Below are 24,294 nucleotides of genomic sequence, written 5' to 3'. Positions count from 1 at the left end.
TTCACAATGGGTTCACCACAAAGATTCTTCAGAAACAGGAGTCATGAGCTGAGCATCTTTGTTTAGCAAGCTTCCCCAACTGAAAATCAAAACCATTTTCAAGCCTGCAAAACAATGTTCCAATGGAACAGCAATAAATCTACATGTGATGACCGTTATTCATTTTCCCTGAAGTGAGTTTATGCAACCAAGATGGCTAATTATTTGGAATTATGTTGTATCCATTTAAAAAATTCTCACCATCTTTTTATTTGACCTGTTTTGAAAATCCAGGCATTTATAATTCCCCAAACTAAAGTCCACTAAAGTTGTTAAACCACTTCGATTCAGATTTTACTAATGGCAGGGGGTCTCATGCCAAGTGGCAAAGCTGCAGCTTCAGGGGGCCCTCAGGTTGGGTGCTATATGTGCAAATAAAACAATACCTTATTTGAAAGCCCTCTTATTAGTGCCCTTCAGACCCCTGGCTCCACAGCATCCTGGGCCTGCCTAGCTGACCCTAATGGAGTTCCCCCAACTTGCTTTCTATTCTGAACTCCTCTTTGGCTTCTTGACAGAGATTGACTGCATTGTCAGCAACAATCACTACTCCAGATGGTGCTGCAATGACTGGAAAACTGTCAGCCACTGATTGTGCATCTCCAACAGCAGCCAGCCATTCTCCCAAAAGAAATCAGAAACCATAACTTCAAATAATTAACTATCCAACCTCCATATTAGTTGTCCATGGCCTCCTGAGCCAATGGGAGTGGCATGCACCCTAATCTTCAGGTGGTAGACACGGTCACCTTCTATGCAAACAAGTCCAATCTACCAATAAAATAGAATAATTTCATTTAATGAAATTAGCATCCAGAAGCCATATTACTACAGTATAAAACAATGACCAGTTTGAACTTGATAGGCAGCATCAAGAGGACTATGCGTTTACATTAATAAAGTAAATGTTTCAATATGAAATCTCCATGCAAAGAAATTCCAAACAAACTTGGCTCTTTCGAACTGAACAACTTTTGGGACATAAAGAATGGCAACAAATGATAAAGTCATACAGCATGGAAACAGCCTTTGGTCCAAATTGTTTATGCCGACCAGGTTTCCCAAACTGAACTAGTCCTAGTTGCCTGCGTTTGGCCCTTATCCCCTTAAAACTTTCCTATTCATCCATCTGTCCAATTGTACCCACCTCTACCATTCCCTCTGGCAGGTTGTTCCATATACTAGCCACACTTTGTATGAAAAAGTTGCCCCTCAGGTCCCTTTTAAATCTTTCCTTTGTCACCTTAAACCCATGCCCTCTAGTTTTGAACTCTCCTGTCCCAGGGAAAAGGCCTTGGCTAATCACCTTATTTACATCCCTTATGATTTTATAAACCTCTATAAGGTCATCCGTCAGTCTCCTACACTCCAAGGAAAAAAGTCTCAGACTATCCAGCCTCTCTTCATAACTTAAACCCTCCACCCTCAATAACATCCTTGTAGATCATTTCTATACCCTTTCCAGTTTAGCAGGATGACCAGAATTGTACACAGTACTCCAAATGCAGCCTTACCAATGTCATGTACTGCTTTAACATAATGTTTCAGATCCAGTACTCAAAGCATTGATCAATGACAGCAAGCATGCCAAATGCCTTCTTCACCACCCTGTGTCTATCTGTGATGCCACTTTCATGGAACTATGTACTTGCACCCCGAGGTCTCTTTATTTGACAAAGCTCCCAGGCCCAACAATTAACTGTGTAAGTCCTGCCCTGGGTTCATCTTACCAAAATGCAATGCTTTGCATTTATCTAAGTTAAACTCCATCTGCCATTCCTTAGCCCACTGGCCCAATTTGTCACGATGCCATACTCTTAAGTAGGCTTCTTGACTGTCCACTACACCAACAATTTTGTGTCATCCACAAACTTACTAACTATGCCTCCTATATCCTCTTCTAAATTGCTTTTATAAATAATAAACAACAGTGGACCCAGCGCCAATTCTTGTGGCATACAGCTGGCCACAGGCCTCCACTCTGAACAACAACTCTCTACTACAACCCTATGTCTCCTACCTTCATGCCAATTTTGTAACTATGTGGCTAGCTCTCACTGGATCCCATGTGATCTAAGCTCACTAACCAGTCTACCATGTGAAACCTTGTCAATTGCCTTGCTAAAGTACATGCAGACAACGTCAACTGCTTTGCCTTCATCTACCTTCTTGGTTACCACTCAAAAAACTCAATCAAATTTGAGAGACATGATTTTCCATGCATAAAGCCATGTTGTCTATCCTTATCGGTCCTTGCTTTAACAAATGCATGTTAATCCTGTGTCTCAAAATCCCCAACAACTTACTCACCACTGATATCAAGCTAACTGGCCTGCAGTTCCTGGCTTTTCTTTGCAGCCTTTCTTGAATAATGGTACAAATTTAGCTACCTTCTAGTCTTCCAGCACCTCACTCGTGGCTCTGATGATACAAGTATCTCTGCTAGGGGCTCCGTAATTTCTTCCCTAGCTTTCCACAATATCCTGGCATAGACTTGATCAGATTCCAGGATTAAGTATTGAATTTAATCAATGTATCTTGGTGTGGTAAATAACCTACTGGCTATAAAAGTGCAAAATATTTCAATTACCTAAATAACTTACCTGAAATACCAGAGTTCTCAAGTCATAGACTCAGAGTCATACAGCACAGAAATGGACCCTTCGGTCCAACCAGTCCATGCTGAAAATAATTCCAAACTAAACTAGTCCCACCTGCCTGCTCCGGGCCCATACCCCTCAAAACCTTTCCTGTTTATGTATTTATCTAAGTGTCTTTTAAACATTGTAATTGTACCCACATCCACCACCCAAGAAGTTCATTCCACACTGGATCCATCCTCCATGGAAAAAAGTTTACCCCTCGTGTCTTTTTTAAATCTCTCTCCTCTCACCTTAAAAATGTGCCCTCTAATTTTGAGATCTCCCATCCTAGGGAAAAAAAACAGATTCAATGGGTTGACATGGTGGCTCAGTGGTTAGTACAGCTGTCTCCCAGCACCAGGGACTTGGGTTCATTTCCAGCCTCAGCTAGGGGGCAAATAATAACTTTGTCAACTTCCACCATGTCCTGTAGGGATGAATTAACAATATTGATGGCATGCATGTTACCATTAAGGACTTGCATCACATCCTGAATGCAAACATGAAAAAGAGAAGTTTCCAATCCTGCAATGATCAAAATATGGCCCACCAGAAAGCTGTCATCTTACTTCTGATGGCGGGCTCTTCAGCAAACACCACCAATTTCTTTCTATGTTGGAATCCGTACCCCTCTCATTATTTGAAGGAGACAATATTATGAATGCTTGGTGGATCTTCAATATCAGGGGTGATCACCTCTGGTACAAGGTCAGCCAGGCGGACCTCATAGAATAGCTCCTGATTGGGGCTGTTGATCTGGTTCAATCAGGGAGCCTTGGCTGACAAATAGAAACAGGAGTGTCAGAGGTTCTGTTCACTCAGAGCTCGCTGGGAGCAAGCCAGGCCAGTGTCAACTACTATGCACATGTAAATAATGGGTGATTTCATCCTAGAATGCCTTCAGTGTGGGAGCAGACCATTCAGCATATCAAAGTCCAAACTGACCCTCTAAACAGCACCCCATCTAGATCCTGACCCATCCCCCTACCCTATCCCTGTATTTTTTATGACTAACTCACCTGGCCTGCGTGTCTCTGGACACCATGGGCAATTTAGCATGGCCAATTCACCTAACTTGCACACCTTTAGACTGTGGGAGGAAGTCAGAGCACCCAGAGGAAACCCATGCAGCCACGAGGAGAACGTGCAAATTCTATACAGTCACCTTGTGTAGAACAGTGTCCTTGTTGACAGATTCCAGCCTCTGAAATTATTTCAACCTCCATGGCTCATTAAAACAATTTGGAATTTTCCATGCTATAGTGGAAAACAATATAATGAAACCCATATGTTACGGTGATGATAATATAATGGTTCATAATGTTCTATAAAAATGTCGCTGAGTTCTTGGAATACACTGTCATTGTGCTCTAACCACTTGTGGGAGGGAAAAGATACGCGGAAGAGTATTTGAATTAAACGTCTGCATGAAAGAAGGACCACATGAGGAGGGATCACAGTTCTCCTCTTTTTAAAACTCTTCTCAGTCAGTCACAACAAATATTTCACTTTTTTCCTTTTCAATGTGAGGCCACCACACTTCAGTAAATTTTTAAAAGTTTATTTCGGGGGATATTGATGTCACTGGCCAGACCAGCATTTATTATTCATCCTTAATTGCCCAGAGGGCAGTTAAGTGTCAACTTCATTGCTGTGGTTTTGGAGCCACATATTGGACAGACCAAGGAAGAAATGGCAGTTTCCTTCCCTAAATGATATTTGTGAATAAGATGGATTTTTCCCAGAATTGACATTTGTTTCATGGTCATCATTAGACTTCCAATTTCTTATAACTACAGAATTCAAATTCAACCATCTGCCATGGCAGGATTCAAATCCAGGTATCCATGAAAATTACCAAAGTCCCAAGACTAATATTAATACTATTAGACCATTACCTTTCCTTCAAAGGTGCTCAAATTTCTTGATATCTTTTTTACCTTTTCACTTGCACCGAGGAGAGAGATGTTTTGATGGCTCTAACTTTGCAGATTTGTGACTCTGCAACCTAACCAATTGGAGGTCCTCCGCCAGGCAGTCCTTCCCCAACTCAGATTCTTGGTACCACTGCTTTAAAATAATTTCTCACTGTTCAAAAAGCAACATAATTTTACTTAGGTTAAAGTAAGCAACTCTTGGTCTTTCCAAGTCACAAAACATTCCTGGTCTTTCAACTTTAGGGCGGCACGGTAGCACAGCGGTTAGCACTGCTGCCTCACAGCACCAGGGACCCAGGTTCAATTCTAGCTTTGGGTATCTGTCTGTGTGGAGTTTGCACATTCTCCCCATGTCTGCGTGGGCTTCCTCCCACAGTCCAAAGATGTGCAGGTTAGGTGGATTGCCAATGCTAAATTGCCCATAGTGTTCAGGATGTGTACCTTAGGTAGGTTATAGGGGGAATGGGTCTGGGTGGGATGTGCAGAGGTTCGCTGTGTGCTTGTTGGGCCAAAGGGCCTGTTTCCACACTGTAGGGATTCAAATTCTAATTCTAATATAGCAGTCTGACTTCCATTTCAGTTCATCTCACCGTCCTTGTACTATCATATGTTAGTAAGGTATTGTACTTGTATGGAAAGTAACAAAAAGTTAGATAAATTAATAGTTGTGGAGGAAGTGCAACAAAAAGTTTACCAGATTGATTCCTGGGATGGCAGAACTGTTGTATGAAGAGAGACATGATCAGTTAGCATTATATTTACTGGAGTTGGGAAGAATGAGGAGGAATATAAAATTATGAAGGACTAGGGAGGGTAAATGTAGGTAAGGTGTTCCCAATGACTGGGGAGTCCAGAACTAGAGGCCACAGTCTAAGATTGCAGGAAAGGCCATTTAGGACTGAGATGAGGAAGAATTTCTTCACCCAGAGAGTGGTGAGCCTATTGAATTTTCTGCCAAAAAAAGCAGCCAAGGCCATTACATCAAAAGATTTTTAGTAGGAACCCAATACAGTTCTTAGGACTAAAGGATCTAAAAGACATAGGGTGGAGCAGAAACAGGATACTGAGATGGATGATCAGCCATGATCATATTGGATGGCAGAGCAGGCTCGAAGGGCTGAATGGCCTATTTCTGTGCCCATTTTCTGTTTTCTTATGAAGGAGAGACAAAACCAGTGACTTCCTAAGTAAGGGACAGAAGCTTCATTTTTCACAGAAAACAGTATAACAAGCACACACATAAAACACAGCTTACAAAGAAGCAGCAAGATTTATAAGAATGGTTCCAGGGATAAGAAATTCAGTTGTGAATAATTTGGGGAATCTGGTGTTGTCTTCCTTAGAGGAAAGGAGATTTGATAGAGTTATTCAGAATCACAAGGTGCCTGTACAAAGCAAATGGGAAAAACTTTTCTTATTGATAGCAAGATTGAGAATCAGAAAACACTAATTTAAAGAGAGGAGCAAAATAAGTAACAGCAACATGAACAAAAATGTTTCTTACTCTGCTAGTAGTTACAATCTGGATAGGACAGCTCAAAAACCAAAAGGAAAAAGATTCAATCAAGGTTTTTGAAAGAGAATTTGATAATTATCTGAAGTTAAAAAAACTTTCAGGTCTATGGTGAAAAGGCAGGGAATGGGACTAGGTGTGTTTTACTTGTAAGGACACGGTAGACCAACTATGCCAAAACAATTCTTTAATTTTATGTTACGAAAGCAAAATGCTGCTGATGCTGTTAGATAGTTTGAGAAAGCATTAACTCGAACCATTTGAGGATTAACTTTGGTTTAGTTTTGTCATGATTTTGCTGGTTACAGGTTTGAAGTGTTGATGGAGAGATTTTTGTAATCTGAATTTTGCAATGAGTTCAATATCTGACGTAAGAAAATGGGCAAAGATGCTGAGTCATTCAGTAGAACAGATGCCCTGAAATAGTTTTCTTGCCAGCAGGCATTCAGAGACCAATGGGAATAGATCTTATTTGTTTCCTTTGCTGTTAGTGAGGAAGCTGAATGTAGTGAAGGGAGTAGAGAGTTAGAACTAATCCTCAGTCAGGTGAATAGGCAGAACGATTGTAACTCAAAGGGTCCTTGTTTGGTCAGTCATGGCACAAACCACAGACAATCCAGGGCTTGACCATGGTCACATTATCTGCTTGGACCATATCTGGGAATATGTCCAAAGACAGACAAAGATTGGGCAATAAAACAGAAATTGCCAGAGAAACCTGGCAGGTCTAGCACATCTGTAGAAAGAAAACAGAGTTATTGCTTCAAGTCCTATGAACCTTCTTCAAAACAGATAGTAGCTCTGAAAAGACAGTGTATATACACTGAAAATGGAGTGCAGGAATAAAGGGGTGAGTGGATAAGTGGACACAGAGCCTAGAGGGAGAGAAAGGAAGCTAGGCAGACAAAGGTTTAGCCAGTAGTACGCCAAGGAAGGAGAAAAAACTGATTATAGGGACCATGAGTAGGTGGAAATGACTGTGCTGAAAGCAGCCCCATAATCATATCAAATCATGGCCTGAGAGCGTAGGTTTAGGTGAAGGGAGCAATACCTGTGGAAAGCAGACAAGGGAGGGGAATATGCATCTGATGGTGGTATCCTGTTGGCGATGGCAGAAATGATGGCTTATGATCCTTTGGATGTGGCTGCTGTTGGGATAGAACGCAACGAGATTGGGCAGTGGTGAACAGCCAACATAAGTAGTCAGGGGAATTGCATATCATTTGTCAGGGGGCTGGGAAATCAGCAGTGTAGAGTCTGCTCAATCAGATGCAATGGCATTCATGCCACACCCAGGACTGCAGCATAGCAGAGTGCTTGGCTACTAAAGGTGCAGTTCCTTGGCTTTGACCAGTCTAGGGAGGCCTTCCAGTATAGTACGGACAGAGTGTGCTGCATCACCCTGGTGTACTATGCTCTGAACTATTGGAGCAGGCATTGAAGTGATGTGATAAATGCTGAGGAACTGGGGAGGCAAAAACTACTCTAAGGAGAAAAGTGCTGGCATTTAAGAGGTGGAAGCTCTTCTTACGTTTGTCAATTCTCAACTGTATCATGTGCTACAAGCCAGCCAGAATCTGGTTGACGCCCGGTTCCAAACAAGAAGAGCTGGGTGAAGCCAAAATCATGGATTGTAAAATAGTCATTGGTCACGCTGCCAGCCATTGAGTTAGCTTGTGGAGACAAACTCCAACCTCTATTCAATTTATGTGTGTTTGCTTTTGTTGGTTGAGTTGGCAACAACTGTGCTAAAGCAAAATAAGGATAAATATAAAATAAGGGCTGAACTGGATGGAATGGCAAATGTTCGTGATAAACCACAGGAATGGGTAAGATTCCAAAAAACAACAATAAAGGACCAAAATCAAAAGGGAGAAGATATAATTTGAGCTTAAACCTACACGTAATATCAAGACTGGCAGCATCTGTGAAGGGAAGATCAGAGTTAATGTTTTGGGTCCGGTGACCCTTCCTCAGAACCTTCAGTCTTATTCCACCATTCATTATGATCACAGCTGATCATCCAATTCAATAGCCCATCCCAATTTTCCTCATTATCCTTTGATCCCTTTAGAAGCAAGTGCTATATCAAATTTCTTCTTGAAATCCTAAAGTGCATTGGCCTCAACTGTTTTTTATGGTGGTGAATTCCACAGGCTCACACTGTCTGGGTGAAGAAGTTTCTCCTCATTTCAGTCCCAAATGGTTTACTCCGTATCCTTAGACCGTGACTTCTGGTTCTGGGCTCCTTTGTATATTTGGAACAACCTTCATGTATCAACCTTGTCCAGTCCTGCTAAAATTTTACAGGCTTCAATGAAATTCAACCTCTGCAGTCAAATATCAGTTAATCCCACCATTCCAGGTATCAGTCTGGTAAACATTAACTACACTCCCTCTACAGCAAGAACATTTTTCCTCAGGTAATGAAGCCAAAACTGCACACCATATTACATGTGCTATGGAGGGATGGGTGACACCTCTCTGTTAATTAATACTGAAATACCCAGAGAAGCTCGCCTCAACTCACAATCTGTTAAAGGAAGTATGTAAAGTGGTGTAATCTGCCTCTCACCTCCAATCTGTAATAAACAAGTGGTTAAATGAAAGAAATCCCTGATGCTCACTTTATAAACAACAAGTAACCACTTAGTTATCTAACTGTCACAGTCAGCAAATTAACAGAGCTACTAACAAACTGAACAATCTCCTCTCCTTAACTACTAACTATTCCTGAATAAAACAAAATTCTAATCATATGCTGTTCCAATAAATAAAACTCCCACTTATATAAAGTAATAAGAAAAAAAAATTAAACATAGTCTTTCAAAATTACAGCCAGGTAAGCCTTCCAGCATGTTCTTTGCGCTGTCCGCTGTTTTCCATTCAGGAATGTCTTTCTCCATTGAATTCTGGTGTCAGGAACATTAGCTAAGAGTGCCAAACTACTTTTATTTAGATGGTACTTACTTGAGAGCTTAGAGATTTTTGTGAGAGCCAGTGAGATTTTTCTCCAAATGGCAGTTCACTGTCACACCAATTATCAAATGTCCTCTTCTTTTATACCCTTGATAACTTATTAATTTCTTACAATTAGATTGATCTCAGGATGTCAACATCAGCAGATTTAAATTTAATTGGGTTTTGGTATCAAGGACCTGGTTTAAATTAATTGGCTAAATTCAAAAACCTGTTGCCATGGTAAAAATGCTGCATTGCCTTCTAACAGTATAGTTTTTTGATACAATGTTTCAATTACACGAACTGCCTATGAATCTGCTGCTGCTTGTAGGCATTTTTTTATCTCCAAGCCTTAAAAAAAACACATTATCTTTTAAAGGGACCACACATTCTTCCCCTTTATCATGTTGCAAACATCATATACTTTACACAGCTTCACAACGCGGGCATAGTCACACCAAGGCCCGGTATAATTGCAGCAGGACATCCATGTCCTTGTACTTGAATGCTCTTGCTATGAAGACCAACTCACTATAAGATTTCTTTACTGACTACCACACCTTCATGTTTACCTTCAGTGACTTGTGCACAAGGACACCCAGGTCTCAGTGCACATTCCACTCACTCAATTTACAGTCATTCAGGTAATAATCTTCCTTTCTATTTTTGCTACCAGTGTGGATAACCTCGTACTCATCCACAATATACACGTTTGCCATGCACTTGCTCACTCACTCAGCTTGTCTAAATCACTCTATCCTCCTCATAGCTCACTCATCCTCCCATCTGCAAATTTGGAGGTAATACATTTAATTGCCTCATCTAAATCATCTATATATTGTAAATAGCAATGGTCCAAGCACTGATCCTTGTGATACCCCGTTGGTCACTGGCTACCATTGGAAAAAGATCTGTTTATTACAACTGTTTGTTCCCTGTCTGTCAACCAGTTCTCTATCCATATCAATACATATTCTCAATCCTATCTCTTTAATTTTACACACTAAGCTCTTTTGTGGGACCTTGTGAAAGTCTAAATCAACTATATCCACTGGCTGTCCTTTATGAATTTTTCCAGTTACATCCTCAAAAAATTCCAGTAGTTTCATCAAACATGATTTGTAAATCCATGCTGACTCTATCTGATCCTATCATTGTTCTCCAAGGGCTCTGTCGTTAAATCTTTCATGACAGACTTTCCGCTTTTTTCCCCACTATCAATGCCAGGCGGACTGATCTATAATTCATGGTTTTCTCCCTATCTCCCTTAATAAATAGAGAGGTTACTTTAGATGTATTCCAATCTGCAGGAACTATGCAAGAATTAACAGAATCTCAGAAGATGGCCGCAAGGGCAGTAGATTGAGCCTGTATTCATTGGAGTTTAGAAGAATGAGAAGGAAACTTGTTGAAACATAAGATTTTTAGGAGACTTGATAGCGTAGATATAAGAAAGATGTTTCCCCATGGGGGAGAATCTAGGACCTGAGGGCATAATCTCAGAGTAGGATTTCACAGGTTTAAGACAGAGATGGAGGAGAAATTTCCTTTCTCTGACAGTAGTTAAACTGCAGAATTCTTTACTGCAGAGGGCTGTCAAGGCTGGATTGTTAAACATATTTGTGACCAGTGCAGGCAGATTATTAATCGATAAGGGAATCAAGGGTTTTGGGGAAAAGGCAGGAAGGTGCATTTGATGATTATCACATCAGCCATGATCTCATTGAATGGCAGAGCAGCCCTAATGGGTTGAATGGCCTACTTTCACTTCTACATCTTATGGCCTGGACCATGCCTTGATCCTAGATCGCCAGTGGGTTCATTTTTGGTTAATCTTGGGAATTGATTGCCAATACCCACTTAACTGCCTGAGCATATTTAACATTGCCGTGGCCTTCCTGGAAGATGGAATATGGGTCTCTTGCCAAATCTCCAGCCAGCAGATTAAACTCCATCAAATCTAGTCCTATTTGTGGAGTGGTCAATCACCTAAATGTATATAGGATTAAAAAATAGGATGGCTTGCAAACATACACAACAATTTCCAATAAGCAATTCCCAATTTCCAATGAGCAATTATCAAACACCTGGAAACCGCTGAAAAGTTCTATAGTACTGAGTTGGACCGGAGACATCCAAAAGTTCTATATACTTACCGAGACCTGCTGTCTCACCTGACTTCGGTTTGATTCCACACACGGGTAACTGTTAGTGGAGTTTACACATTCGCCTCATGCCTGTGTGAGACTCCCCCATGTGCTCTGGTTTCCTCCAACAGTCCAAAGATGTGCATGCTAAGATGGATTGGCCATGGTAAATTGCCCTGAAGTGTGGGCATGTACTGCATGGTAAATGTGGCATTTTAGGGATAAAATGGGAAGATCAGTCTGGGTGGGATTCTCTTCAGCGGGTCAGTGCAGACTTGATAGGCTAATGATCTCTCTCCACACTGTCAGGATTCTTAAAATAATTTTTAATTAACCTGTTTGGATGGGTTATGACACACTCCTAGAGCAGGGGAGATTTGAAGCCATGCCTCCTGGCTCATCAGTAGGGATATTACCATTACCAGGGCCTTTAAAACCTACTCCAACTCCTGGCTGGTTATAAAGCTACCTACTGATCTATGACTCCCCTCCTGATACCACTCAATATGACCTGATGATCACTCCTGCCCTCAATGCACTCTTGCAACTCTAACCTGAAACAACCTCAGCACCCAACTCGCCATGAATAGATCAATCTTTCCGCTGACCCAATCAACCTCTTCAACCACCTATCTGCCACCCTACCTTATCACCCATTGCACTTACTCCTTTACTAATTAACCTGCCAACCTCCAATCCCCTGAGTTATCTGTCACCATACTCCTTCCCACCTACACATCTGTCACCCTAAACCCCTCATCCACTTGCCTCTCTATTCTGTCACCCACCAGGTGTGTCCTCACTGACTTATCTTACACATTCATTTTCTTCCATAGCTTTTCAATGTCTGTTTGGGATATTTAAACTATTCAGCAGCAGAGTTATAACAGTTGGCACAAAGGGATGTGTCCTGGCTTCCTCCAACAATCCTACATTACTGAGGATTCAGTTGGATTCAAGTTACCCTGCAGATTGATGGAATCTGCAGTATGAAAGTTGGGCCTGAGATATGAAAAATGGATGCAGGGCAAGTAATTAGCTGCAAGAAAAGCAATCCTGATGGTGATTACTGCTGTAGGAAGATAAGTGGCTTCAAGTCGTGACCATTCTGAAGAAAGGTCACTGGACCTGAGATGTTAGCTCTGATATCTCTCCACAGATGCTGCCAGACCTGCTGAGATTTTCCACCAACTTCTGTTTTTGTTTCTGATTTCCAGTGTCTGCAGTTCTTTCAGCTTTAAGTCATGTTTTAAATTGTTTGATGATGAACAGTGTTGAAACTGGTCTTGTACTGTATGTGATTCTTTGTGCAGTGCCAATGAAAAGTAAATTTATTTTATAAAGTCATAGAGTCATACAGCATGGAAACAGACCCTTTTGCCCAACAATTCCACACCGAGCATGTTCTCAAACTAAACTATTTGTCTGCATTCGGCCCATATCCCTCCAAATCTTTCCTATTCACATACTTGTCCAAATATCCAAATAAATGTTGTAACTGTGTTTGCATCCATCACTTCTTTTGGTAGCTCATTCCACACATGGACACTCTCTGTGTAAACAAACTGCCCCTCATATCCTTTTTAAATTTTTCTCCTCTTAGCTTAAAAACCTCAATAAGGTCACTCCTCAAACTCTGACATTCCAGTTAAAAATACCCCAACCTTTCCAGTCAATTTATATATCTCAAACCCAAAACCCTTTCTGAAGCCTCTCCACTTTAATAATATCCTTTCTATAACAGATCAGCCAGTTCCTGTACTCAAAGATGTGAACAGTGAAGGCAAGAATGGTGAACACTTTCTTAATCACCCAATGTTTTAAATTGTTCGATGATGATCAGTGCTGAAACTGGTCTTGTACTGTGGGGGATTTTTCGTGCAGTGCCAATGAAAAATAAATTTATTTTGTTCAAAAGCATCCAGAAATTGTTAGTATTGAACAACTCCAAAGTTCTTTTCTGACTCCACACTGTTCAGGATTAAACCCCCATTTATAACTGTCCAAAGCCAAACTTTCCAGGTCTCACCTTTAGTATACTATCAGTGAAACGTTCAACTAAAGCTTTAATCTTCGGCAATGGGAGGTATAACAATTGCTGGCAGCTCAGCTAAACATTTTTGACAGATCAAAATCTCTCCCTGTTGTAAGATCCCCTATTTGGGTCATGTGCTATCTGTGAATTTTTGTTTTTATCACTTGCAACTGCGTCAGCCAGAAAAATTTCTATGACTGAACATTAAAGACAAAAACGAAAAGATTAATTCCTGGTGTAATATTTTACCATTTAATTTAGAAATTCTTACCAGGTGTTATGTGGGATGACATTTTCTTTTGCTATTTTAATTTTTAACAGTCCACCCAACTGTAAAACTGTAAGTTGAAACATTCACACCTGAAAGAATTTTATACAAGCATGTTAATGAACACGTTTGATAGCTGAGTAATCTTCCCCACTAATTTGTGCATATTATTTCCTAATACTTTCTCAGAGTGAAATATAAGCCATATGGGATTTCTTTTACATGATGAAGGTATCTGAAGACATAAATTAAATGAATTATCTATTCCATCCATCAAGGAATTATTGTCATCTATCACATTTCCTGTGTTGTAATACTTGGTTGCTCAGAAATGGGTCCTTGTTCAAAATCATAGGTGTGTCATCCAAGAAAGAAATGTAAGCAACAAGTTAAAAGCAGGAAGTTACAAAGTTGTGGTTTTGAATCTATTTTGCTTGAGAAAGGTCATGGGGTGGAACAGGGATAAAGTCAGCCAAAAGAAAATTTGAAAATATTGTATGATAACAAAGGTAGAAACATAATTGCTTTTTAATAACATTGATACTTTGGCTTTCGTAAGTCATTTTTTAAATTCACTTGTGGGATGTGAGCATTGCTGGCTGGCCAGCATTTATTGCCCATCCCTAACTACCCTTGAGAATGTGGCGGTGAGCTGCCTTCTTAAACTGCTGCAGTCCATTAGGGAGGGAATTCCAGGATTTTGACCCAGTGACATTGAAAGAATGGCAATATATTTCCAAGTCAGGGAGGTAAGTGACTTGGAGGAGAACTTGAAGGTGGTGGAGTTTCTGTGTAACTGCTGCCTTTGTCCTTCTAGATGGAAGTGGTCATTGGTTTGGAAGGTCCTGTCTGAGGACCTTTGGTGAATTTCTGCAGTGTATGTTGTAGATAGTACAAACACTGCTACTGAGTGATGGTGGATGAGGGAGTGGATGTTTGTGGATGAGATGCCAATCAAGCAGAAGCTTTGTCCTGGATGGTATCAAGTTTTTTGAGCATTGTTGGAGATGCACCCATCCAGGCAAGTGGGGAGGATTCCATCACACTTTTGATTTGTCACTTGTAGATGATGGACAGGCTTTGGAGAGTAATGTGGTCAGGAGTCATATGGCACAGGTTGGCAGCAAGTGGTAAAGTTGCTGTCTCCATAACCGAGTTCTCTCCAGAAAGTATGCAAGCAGAAAAAAACCAAACTGAAAAATATTCCCAAGATAACAAAGTGTGGAGCTGGATGAACACAGCAGGCCAAGCAGCATCTCAGGAGCACAAAAGCTGACGTTTTGGGCCTAGACCCTTCATCAGAGACGGTCTAGGACCGAAACGTCAGCTTTTGTGCTCCTGAGATGCTGCTTGGCCTGCTGTGTTCATCCAGCTCCACACTTTGTTATCTTGGATTCTCCAGCATCTGCAGTTCCCATTATCACTGAAAAAAATTCCAGCTGGCTCCAGCCCCCTGGATGATTCCTCTTTCTCTCTCTCTCTTTCTCTCTCTCTTTCTCTCTCTCTGTCTCTCTCTCTCTCTCTCTCTCTGTCTCCCATCAGGGACAGAGCCTGCTCCAGGATCCTTACAGGGACAGCATGGCTGCTTTGGGAAGGCTTAAAGGGTCAAAATCCTCGTCAGACCACATGACAAAATGTCATGTGCTGGCATGTATTTAAATGCCAGTTTGATGCAACACAGGTCTCCTCTGATTAGTATGATGCTGAACATTTGGGTGCATTGTTAAACCTTCATGTCTGTTGGAAATAAAACAAGTAGTATCTCAAAAATGGTGGGCAAAGATTTTTCACTTTAATTCAACATCATATTGCTGGTGTCACTTACAAGGTAAACCAAGGTGCTACAACAGGCTTTTGCTTTGCCATTTTGGACTGAGCTGCCAGTGCACGCTCCATATGCTCTCTAGATCTAATAAGTTCAAAGAGGAGGGTGGCAGCAGAAATGATTCTCAAAAGTTCTCATTCAATCTTCAACACACATTCTACTTATCACACTTATGGCTCTGCTTCCTCTCATAGGAGCAGCAAGCTAACAACTCCAGAGAGAGACAGAGAACCAGGGCTGAAGTTGCAGCCTGGGCTACCTTGTAGGAGGATATTGGTGGAAGACTTGGATATTTGCAGAGTGGCAGCAATACAAGGTGTTGGCAATGGAGATCTGATGGTTGTTCAGAGACCTGGGTAGGGACTTTATCAGCAGTGCACCACTCCTGATGTTGTAACCAGAGCTGTGCACCACCTCCGCATTGTTTTTGCCATTTTCCACATGGGTAAAATAAAGTTCTAAATGGCAATAGTACACATACAAAACATGTTTAGTTTAGTAGTATGATAATCTTTCACTGGTGAAAGCCACCATGGGGTGACATAGCTACATCTATGGGTCACCTGTTAAAGACCTTCCTGGTCAAACAAGAAAATTTGGATTTACGCCCAATATTCCTGCCCAGTCCACTGCCGTTATCATAAGATTTGAAGCATAATGATAACACAAGTGGCTCTTCAAAATTAAATTTCAATTTTACACAGTTTTGCAACGCAATGGCTTTCACTTTTTTCACATGCCTGCCATTACAATTTTTCCGACTAGCTTAGTCTGGAAACACAACACAATAGTATGCTTCATAATTGATGGTGCTCGGGAATTTGATACATTTCCTTTATTATAGAAGAAACAGTTTGCAGCATTGTTTTTACTCTCTATTGAACATTCATGTTTGTGCACTACTCATTGAATCCCTACAATTGTGGAAACAGGCCCATTAGCCCAAAAAGTCCACATTGGCCCTCAGAGTTACCCACCCAGACCCATCCAATCCACATACCCCTGAACACTACAGGCCATGGCCAATCCACCTAGCCTGCACATCTTTAGACTGTGGGAAGAAACTGGAGCACCAAGAGGAAATGCACACAGATTCAAGGAGAATGTGCAAACTCCACATAGACAGCTGCCCAAGGGTGGAATTGAACCAACATGCCCTGGTGCTGTGAGGTAGCAATGCCAACCACTGAGCCACCGTGCCACCCCACTGTGTGAGGCATGTCTGAGCTTGCAGGCTCAGCTGTCCCCCCTTTCTCTGCATTGTAAATTTAATCTTTCCTGACCTCATTGTTAGCAATAATAATTGAAATGTTTAACGGCATTTTATGCTTTTTCACGGCAAAGTCCAAATTGTGTCTAGTTTTTTGGAAGGTTCAGCACTGCAAGCCCAAGTGAGTACTGTTGCCATATTCTACTAAACTCACCTCATTAATTGCCTACCCACCCCCGATGCATCTTATGTCTCATTTCTGCCCTGTCCTGCCATGTGCCATTCTCTCAACGAATCACCATTCAGCGGATATCCTCTGAAACACCAGCATCCCTTGTATCGATAAAGTCTGTCCCCAGGCTTATGAACTACATCCTGCTTGCCCTTGCTAATGCCCTGTTCAGCTACCACATTGCCAACCTCCAAGGGCTTCCTCCAAATCAGGTTGACTTCTGGCTGTAACTCTATCCCTGCCACTCGCTGGCATCATCATGTCACAGCAGTCACAACAGCATACTGTTCATGACACACAGTTGTCACAGCTGACACCCCCTCATACATACAACCTTGTTGCCTCGCACTAGTGATGGTTTCACCTCCACACTCTTCATTTGTCCCTAGATGTACCTATCTAGATGCCCTCTAAATCAGTGCTGCCCTGTCCTCAATGCCCACTGTAGACACGAGGCTTGTCATTGTCCTGAACGAGAACATCACATGCAAACAAACAACTGGACAAATATGAACAAAAACATCAGCTTTTATTTACAGATAATAGGGACAGACAAGATGCCAATACAGGAATAACTTTGTCCCGGTAATGACACTTAGATTTGAGCACCATTGGAAAAGTAAAGTCACACATAGTCTTAACAGCCCATAGGGCTGTTTTTTCATTATAGAGAGAGACAACTGGAGGTGGTTTAACCTGAGAGTCACCATACCTCAGGCAAGCAGGGAGCTGGAGAAGGACAGCTCTTCATGGTAACCTCAGGTCATTTGGGAATTGAAGCCACGGTGTTGGCATCACACTGCATCTCAACTGGCTGCCTAGCCAACTGAGGTGACTCACCATGCCTCCAATCATAAGTAAAAGATGTCACAGTTGACAATTTTCTGCTGCACCCAGCTCTCTTCTATTGGATGCAGATATCAATGAGGTTCTCAAAAAAAATGAAAGAAGTGCAGATGCTGTAAATCAGGCACTAGCTCTGAGGAAGGGTCACCAGATCCGAAATGTTGACTCTGTTTTTTCCTTCACAGATGCTGCCAGACCTGCTGAGCTATTCCAGCATCTTCTTTTGTGATCAATTTTTGTCCAGCTGATCTCTCTTTTGGATAATGACAGCTTCCACCTCATGTCAGAGATAACGGGAACTGCAGATGCTGGAGAATCCAAGACAACAAAATGTGAGGCTGGATGAACACAGCAGGCCAAGCAGCACTCAGGAGCACAAAAGCTGACATTTCGGGCCTAGACCCTTGTCTTTCTCTTCAGAAGACTGCTCCCATTCCCCAGTTCCTCCATCTTATTGCCTTCTCTAATTGTGTAGAATACATCATGCCCTGATGATGCAGCACTTGCTTTAGACTACACCAGAGGGCACCCTAGATTAATCCAAGCAGTGGAACCATATCTTCAGCATCTCCAACGTCTGCTCTATGACTGCCCTGGACAAGGTATGGGCAACACAGAGTCTGCATTCTTCATCATCCAGGGTTTATGCAAATGTGAAAACACCTATTTGCTGCTTCCCTTTATCCATAGCAAAGAATTCCAATAAATTGTATATCCTTTTCACAAATCCACATTTGACTCTGCCTGAATATCTTGATTTTTTTTCCGAAATATTCTTTCATAATTTCTTTATTAGTAGCTACTAACATCTTCTGGTAAGCTAACAGGCCTGTAGTTTCCTGCTTCCTGTCTCCCTCTCTTTTCAAATAAAGGAATTATGTGCACTATTTTCCAATCTAATGGAGCCTACACCAAATCTAGAGAATTTGGCAAAATTAAAACCAATAGTAACTATTGCACTAGTTACATCTTCTAAGACCCTACGATGAAGTCTATCAGAACTTGGGGTGTCGTTAGTTCACTGTCACAATAACTTTCTCACACTCACTTCCCTGGTGATTGTAATTTTCTTGAGTTTGTCCTTTTCTATTTCCTGATTTATAGCTTTTTCTGGGATGTTTCTGATATCATCTCTTGTGAAGATCTGTGCAAACTACGTCTTCGTTTCACTGCTATTTTCATATTTTCCATAATTAATTGCCCAGTTTTTCTCTGTATGCAATCAACTGAGTTAAATGTTTTCTTTTTAAATATCTATAGGAATTCCAACTTTTTCTGTAATCCTAGCTAGCTTAATCTCATATCCCAATTTTTTACGCCCTATTAATTTTTTACTCATTCTTGGCTTGTTTCATATTTTACCCAGAAAACTTAACTACCACCCATTTTGTGCTATTCCTTTAAATTTAGAATGTATGAATTTTGTGAAATCTAAAATTATCTTAAATCTGTGTCCTATGTTCCTTGGTGCTTTTTCAATTGGGAACAGATTCTTCCTATCCACTCTGCCTAGACTTGTTATGATTTGTACACCTTCAACAAATTTCCTCTCAGTCTTTTACTCCCTTTCAGCCTTTTCTTCTGGGCGAACAAAAAAAACTAGAGCGAACATAGATCATTGAGAAATCGGGAGCTTGAGAAAACAACCTGAAAAGCTCAGTAATAGGGAGGGAGTGGAGGCAGAGTAAGTCGAATCATGATGGTGCGGGGAGAGGTGTTGGTAATTAAAGGCAGAGGCACCAGTGGGCCAGCACAGATAGAATGGCAGTAATGGGGAGGAAGAACAGGAGGTTTTGAGGAGATGCAGGCATATGGGGAGAGGCATGAGCAGAAGAACAGAATGAGATAAGTAAGAGACTGATGAGAGTGGGGCAGGGGCCCATTGAGGTATATTCAGAGCAAGGCACTTGGTTTGTGGGGGATGGGTAGTGTGGGAATAGAAGCACTATTTATGGAGCATGATGAGAATAGATCATAGAAGGAGGCAATAGAAGCAAGGTGGGTGAAACATGGCCGCATTTGTATCATTCTCCATTATAAGAATCATTGATTCCCTTCAGTGTGGAAGCAGGCCATCTGAGTCCACACTGACCTTCCAAATAGCATCCCACCCAGACTTATTCCCCTACTCTGTCCCTATAACCCTACACCTAATCTACACATCCCTGACCTCTATGAGCAATTTCGCATGGCCAATCCACCTAACTTGCACATCTTTGGATTGCGGGAGGAAAACAGAGCAGGTAGTGGAAATCCACGTAGATACAGGGAGAATGTACAAACTCCAGGATTCAAACCAAGGTCTCTAGCATTGTGAGGCAGCAGTGCTAACCACTGAGTCATCGTGCCACCCACACTGACCCACCAGGTGGAGGCAGAACAAGGTGACTATTTAACCAGACATTCATTTTGATTGGCTCTGATTCGGATGTTGCTAAGCAATTTAACTGTTTCAATCTAGAAGTTGATGGGCGTTCAAGAGTGTGCACTTTCCTGGATACTGGCCTATGAGTTCTCTCACTCAGTTTGGATCTAGTGGGACTGTTTTGCTGTTTCGAGTTTGCATATTGCCAGCAATTCCAATGGCTTGCTGGCCTGGATCCTGAAAGCAATGTTAATTGTTTGGCCAAGTCTTGACTTTGTATTGAGGCTTTGCTGAGGGCTGACCTAAAGTCTGTCTATTTAGGATATGTCCTGAGTGAGGTTGTGCATTTGCCTTTACTCAAGTGCTGTTACCTACGCTCAGTCAGCCTGGCGAGGGTGCCCAGTTCCATCAGAAAACCCTGCAAATCATACACTCTACTTGTTGCATTTTCCGATCATTAGTCCAGTTGCAATATCTGTTTGAAGTCCATTTGGACTTCAGCTATTAGGCACTTTTGCATGGTTACATCATTATTCCCACAAATCAAACAGTCTCTCAGAATCTCATTAAGGTTTAAACCAAATTCACATGCCCCTGCCAGTCACCCGAACCAAGTTAAAATCCCAATCCGGATTCCCTTAGTTCTTGAATTGCTAAGTGAAATTGACAGCATCTCAGAATTAGAGGAGGCTTTGGTTCACAATATTTCTTAACTAAATCTGCCAACTTTGAAAGGTTTTAGTATCTGGTGCCTCGGGGAAATTTAGGTTCCAATTGGATCCACAAGCTACCAAGAGAATTATTGGTTGCTTTTCATCTGTCCCAATGTCATTTGTCTGGGAAAAGTAATGCACTTTATCCATGCTGCGTCCATTCTTCAACAGCAGAGTCGAACAAGTCAAGCTTCTCATATAAAGGCAAGAAGCCAGAAATGCTCATCCCAACTCAAAGACGACTATCATGAGCAAATTTCTTCAGAGTGTGTTTGTCTTTTGTCTCCATTGAAATAATTCCAGACAGGCAGATATCCTGTCACCAAGTCACCTTTTATTTACATGAAGAAAGTCCTAGACACTTATCCAGCTCCCTCAGAATCAGCTGCCAGAGTGAACAGAATCTCTGACATTCCTGCATATGTCTGTCAGCCAGGTCTCCCCATTTGCTGCAGATTAACAGCCCCAATCAGAGATTTTATGAAGCCCAACTGGATGACCTCCTTAGAATCTCTACCGTGGGGTTCACGGTGTAGGAGCACTGTAGGGTGGGGAGGGGGCACACAGAGGTGGTAAGTATGAAAACAGTGAGGGTATTATAGAAGCACAGTATGGGCAGTGTAGGAGCACAGTGGAGGCATGTAGAAGCATGAAAGGGGTATGTAGGAGCTTGGTAGGGAGGGTGAAGGAGCCTGATAAAGGATGTGTAGGAACATGGTGGGGGCCATTGGCGTATGGGGAGGAGGGAGTAGGAGTGCTTGGAGATATGTTGAGTATTTATTCATATTATTCAATGAGTACCAAGCTTTATTGTACTGCTCTAAAATCAACACTAAAATATTTTGAGATACTGTGAACATTCTATTATTCTCAGTTGGAATTTTGGCAATTAAGTGGGAATGAAACTAATCTTGCAATAGGAAAATAAATCTTTGAAGTATTCTGAAAGACACAATTAATGACAGCAATCTTTTTTTATCATTTTTTATCTAATGTTTTAATGAGTAGCTCTTTCTAATCCCACACATCCGGAGAAATTCCAAGATGAGCCAACACCTCCGATGAGTCAAGGTGTTCTGGCTATAAATACAGCAAGTAAGCAGCAACAAGCCAGTCACAGGCTCAGTCAGTGCAATAGCAAGTAGATCAAGATCTTTCTACCAGCAAAGCACAATGAGCAGTAAAGTTGCTCTCACTGTTCTCATTCTCTTCGTACTGTGTGCTTCATCCACAGAAGGTAAGAAGGATATAATTTTCAGCCTTTATGCAGAATCTATAACTATATGGATTAGATTTTGCTCCTTAGTCCATTGACTGATGCTGCCACATATATAGTTTATCTGAAAGTTAACAGCAAAAAGAAATCTAATTCATTGTTGATTGAAAAGTCAGCATTGTTCAATTTTAATAATTGTTACTATGAGGAGGAAGAGGATGTGTATAATTAGAGTTAAACGGCTAAATTTTAGCACAGAGTTTGGTACCTTGAAGTCAAACTGGAACAGAATGGCCCAAGACACCACTTACCAGCAGTGGGGCTGGCTCAGCAATTTTATTCCTGATTGGTCTATTTGGAGGGCTTGCAGCTCTGCAGTCTCAGCAGTGCCACCAGGAGAGGTCAGCACTGTTGACAGACACACAGGCAAGGTCCTGCAAAACGCATGTGCCTCTGAGCAGCATGTAAATCATTAAACTTAGGGGACCGAGGGCAATAGCCTTATGGAATAGAGAGGAAACTGCATGGCGGAGGAGAAATTGGAACTGAGGGACCTGCTTTTCGTGCCCGTAGATCCAACTTTGTCCCATTGAACCACTAACTCTGGTGGCTCTGTGGGCTGTTACAGGGAAACTGTCTTCAAAAAGCGGATGGCCTCATGGAAGCATGAATACATCTCCTCCAAAGACACAGTACTAGCCATTCCTCAAAATAGGCCATAAATGGGGCTATAACTGTTTGCCCATCTCAATGGAGTGGGCAGATGATTTGTCTCACTGTATACCCCTTATCCGTTGCAGTGAATATCTTTCAGCAGAATTACAGTAAACAGTGAGCCATTTTTTCCCTGGTCCCAATCCCCATCCTCTCTTCCATTTCCAGCACCAAGGGCTAGTAAAATTCAGCACAAACGAGGGTCCAAAGTCATTGAAAAATTGTTGGACACACCTAAAATAATTTTGCCATCAAAAGATTCAAAATCTTTTAGTCTTTCTTCAATTTTTTGAGTTTTAGAAATTATGGCAACATGACAGCTGGAAAATTTTCTCGATCATCTAATCTTGACAGTGAGGAAGCAGGATATTTGGCCCATCGAGATCTACCCAGACCAAGCCCCTTTCCCTGTAACCCTGCATTTTTTATGGCTAAACCATCTAGCCAACACAGCCCTGGATACTATGGGCAATTTAGCATCGGAATTACACATAACCTGCACAATCTTTGGACTGTGTGAGGAAACCAGAGCACTGGAGGACACCAATACCAGTATTGGGAGACCTGGCAAGGCAGATTGCCCAGGGTGGAATTGAACCCAGGTCCCTGGTGCTGTGAGGAGCGTCAACCATTGAGCCACCCCTTCAACCTGCATTAGTGCTGGCTGACGTTCCCTGACTGACTGGCTGACAGCGTCAGGAGAATGATTATAGGGGCTAGGTGGCAGTTTAGTTAGTAGGGTCAGTGCTCATATAGACAGACAGTTTGTGCAAATCTAAAAATAACTATTTAAAGCTTGAAATTTCTTTAATTTACAGCTGCTTCAATTGGAAGAACAGGTTTGAGTCTACGCTGTCAGTGTATAAAAACAACCTCCAAGTTCATCCATCCAATGCACATGATTAATATCGAAATCATCCCAAGCGGGCCACACTGTGAGAATACAGAAATTATGTAAGTGCTCAGGTCGTTTTCAATTTTCTGTACTCAGCAACAGCCATAATTCTAGATTGAAATAGGAGTTCAAACTTCTTAAATCAGCGGCTGTAGATAACTAACAATTTGAAATAAATGCCTTTCTTCTCTTCTTGCAGTGCCAGCCTTAAAAACAATGATCGTGTGTGTCTGAATCCTACAGCACCTTGGTTGAAGAAAGTCCTTAGCAAGATGATGAAGAAGTATGTTTCAATCTATACAGGGATAAGGGATGGGGAAAGGGCATCATTTCCTTTTATTTTCATAAATAATCATGCTCAATTTATTGTAACATTATTCAGAATTAAATTGACAAATTGCATGCCTAGCTCAGTGTATCAGTATATCTTGTGGTATAGTACTGACTGAGAAAGTTTCAAGGATTATTTTTGGTTTGTTCTGGTTTGGGCAACTATAATTGAAAGCTAAAGTGGGTTCCTTTCTCCAAGCCTCATGAAAGATAGAAATCTCTACAGTTCCTGCTCTTGGTCACCGTACACTTACTCCCTCTTAACTAGACAGTTGGAGTTTTTGTCATGGGTAAAGAAACAGATTCTGGTTTGGACATATTAGGCTCATATCATGCAGCTCACAAACAAGATTTGCTGCTCAATGATGTTGCAAAAGAACTGCTTGTGCAAATGCAACCATAGGCC

General features: G+C 41.5%; 1 protein-coding gene across 2 annotated transcripts in view; it reads left to right on the top strand.

The window, feature by feature from the left end:
* Window positions 1-24,294, top strand: part of LOC125455748 (interleukin-8-like) — a 32,374-nt gene that overhangs the window by 7,342 nt on the left and 738 nt on the right. The window contains exons 2-5 of one of the 2 annotated variants that reach the window (XM_048538151.2): window positions 17,841-18,257; window positions 21,742-21,970; window positions 23,482-23,617; window positions 23,758-23,841. In XM_048538151.2, the coding sequence (XP_048394108.1) occupies window positions 21,907-21,970; window positions 23,482-23,617; window positions 23,758-23,841 (284 nt within the window). In that variant the 5' untranslated portion in view covers window positions 17,841-18,257; window positions 21,742-21,906. Of the gene's footprint in view, window positions 1-17,840; window positions 18,258-21,573; window positions 21,971-23,481; window positions 23,618-23,757; window positions 23,842-24,294 lie in introns of those variants that run through there. The other variant, XM_059651187.1, reaches the window with a different exon arrangement.

This window comes from Stegostoma tigrinum, chromosome 1 (genome assembly GCF_030684315.1).
Source record: "Stegostoma tigrinum isolate sSteTig4 chromosome 1, sSteTig4.hap1, whole genome shotgun sequence".
In the NCBI taxonomy this organism is placed as follows: Eukaryota; Metazoa; Chordata; class Chondrichthyes; order Orectolobiformes; family Stegostomatidae; genus Stegostoma; species Stegostoma tigrinum.
The sequence above is the reverse complement of the archived record's forward strand: the minus strand, read 5'-3'. Positions and strand labels throughout refer to the sequence as shown.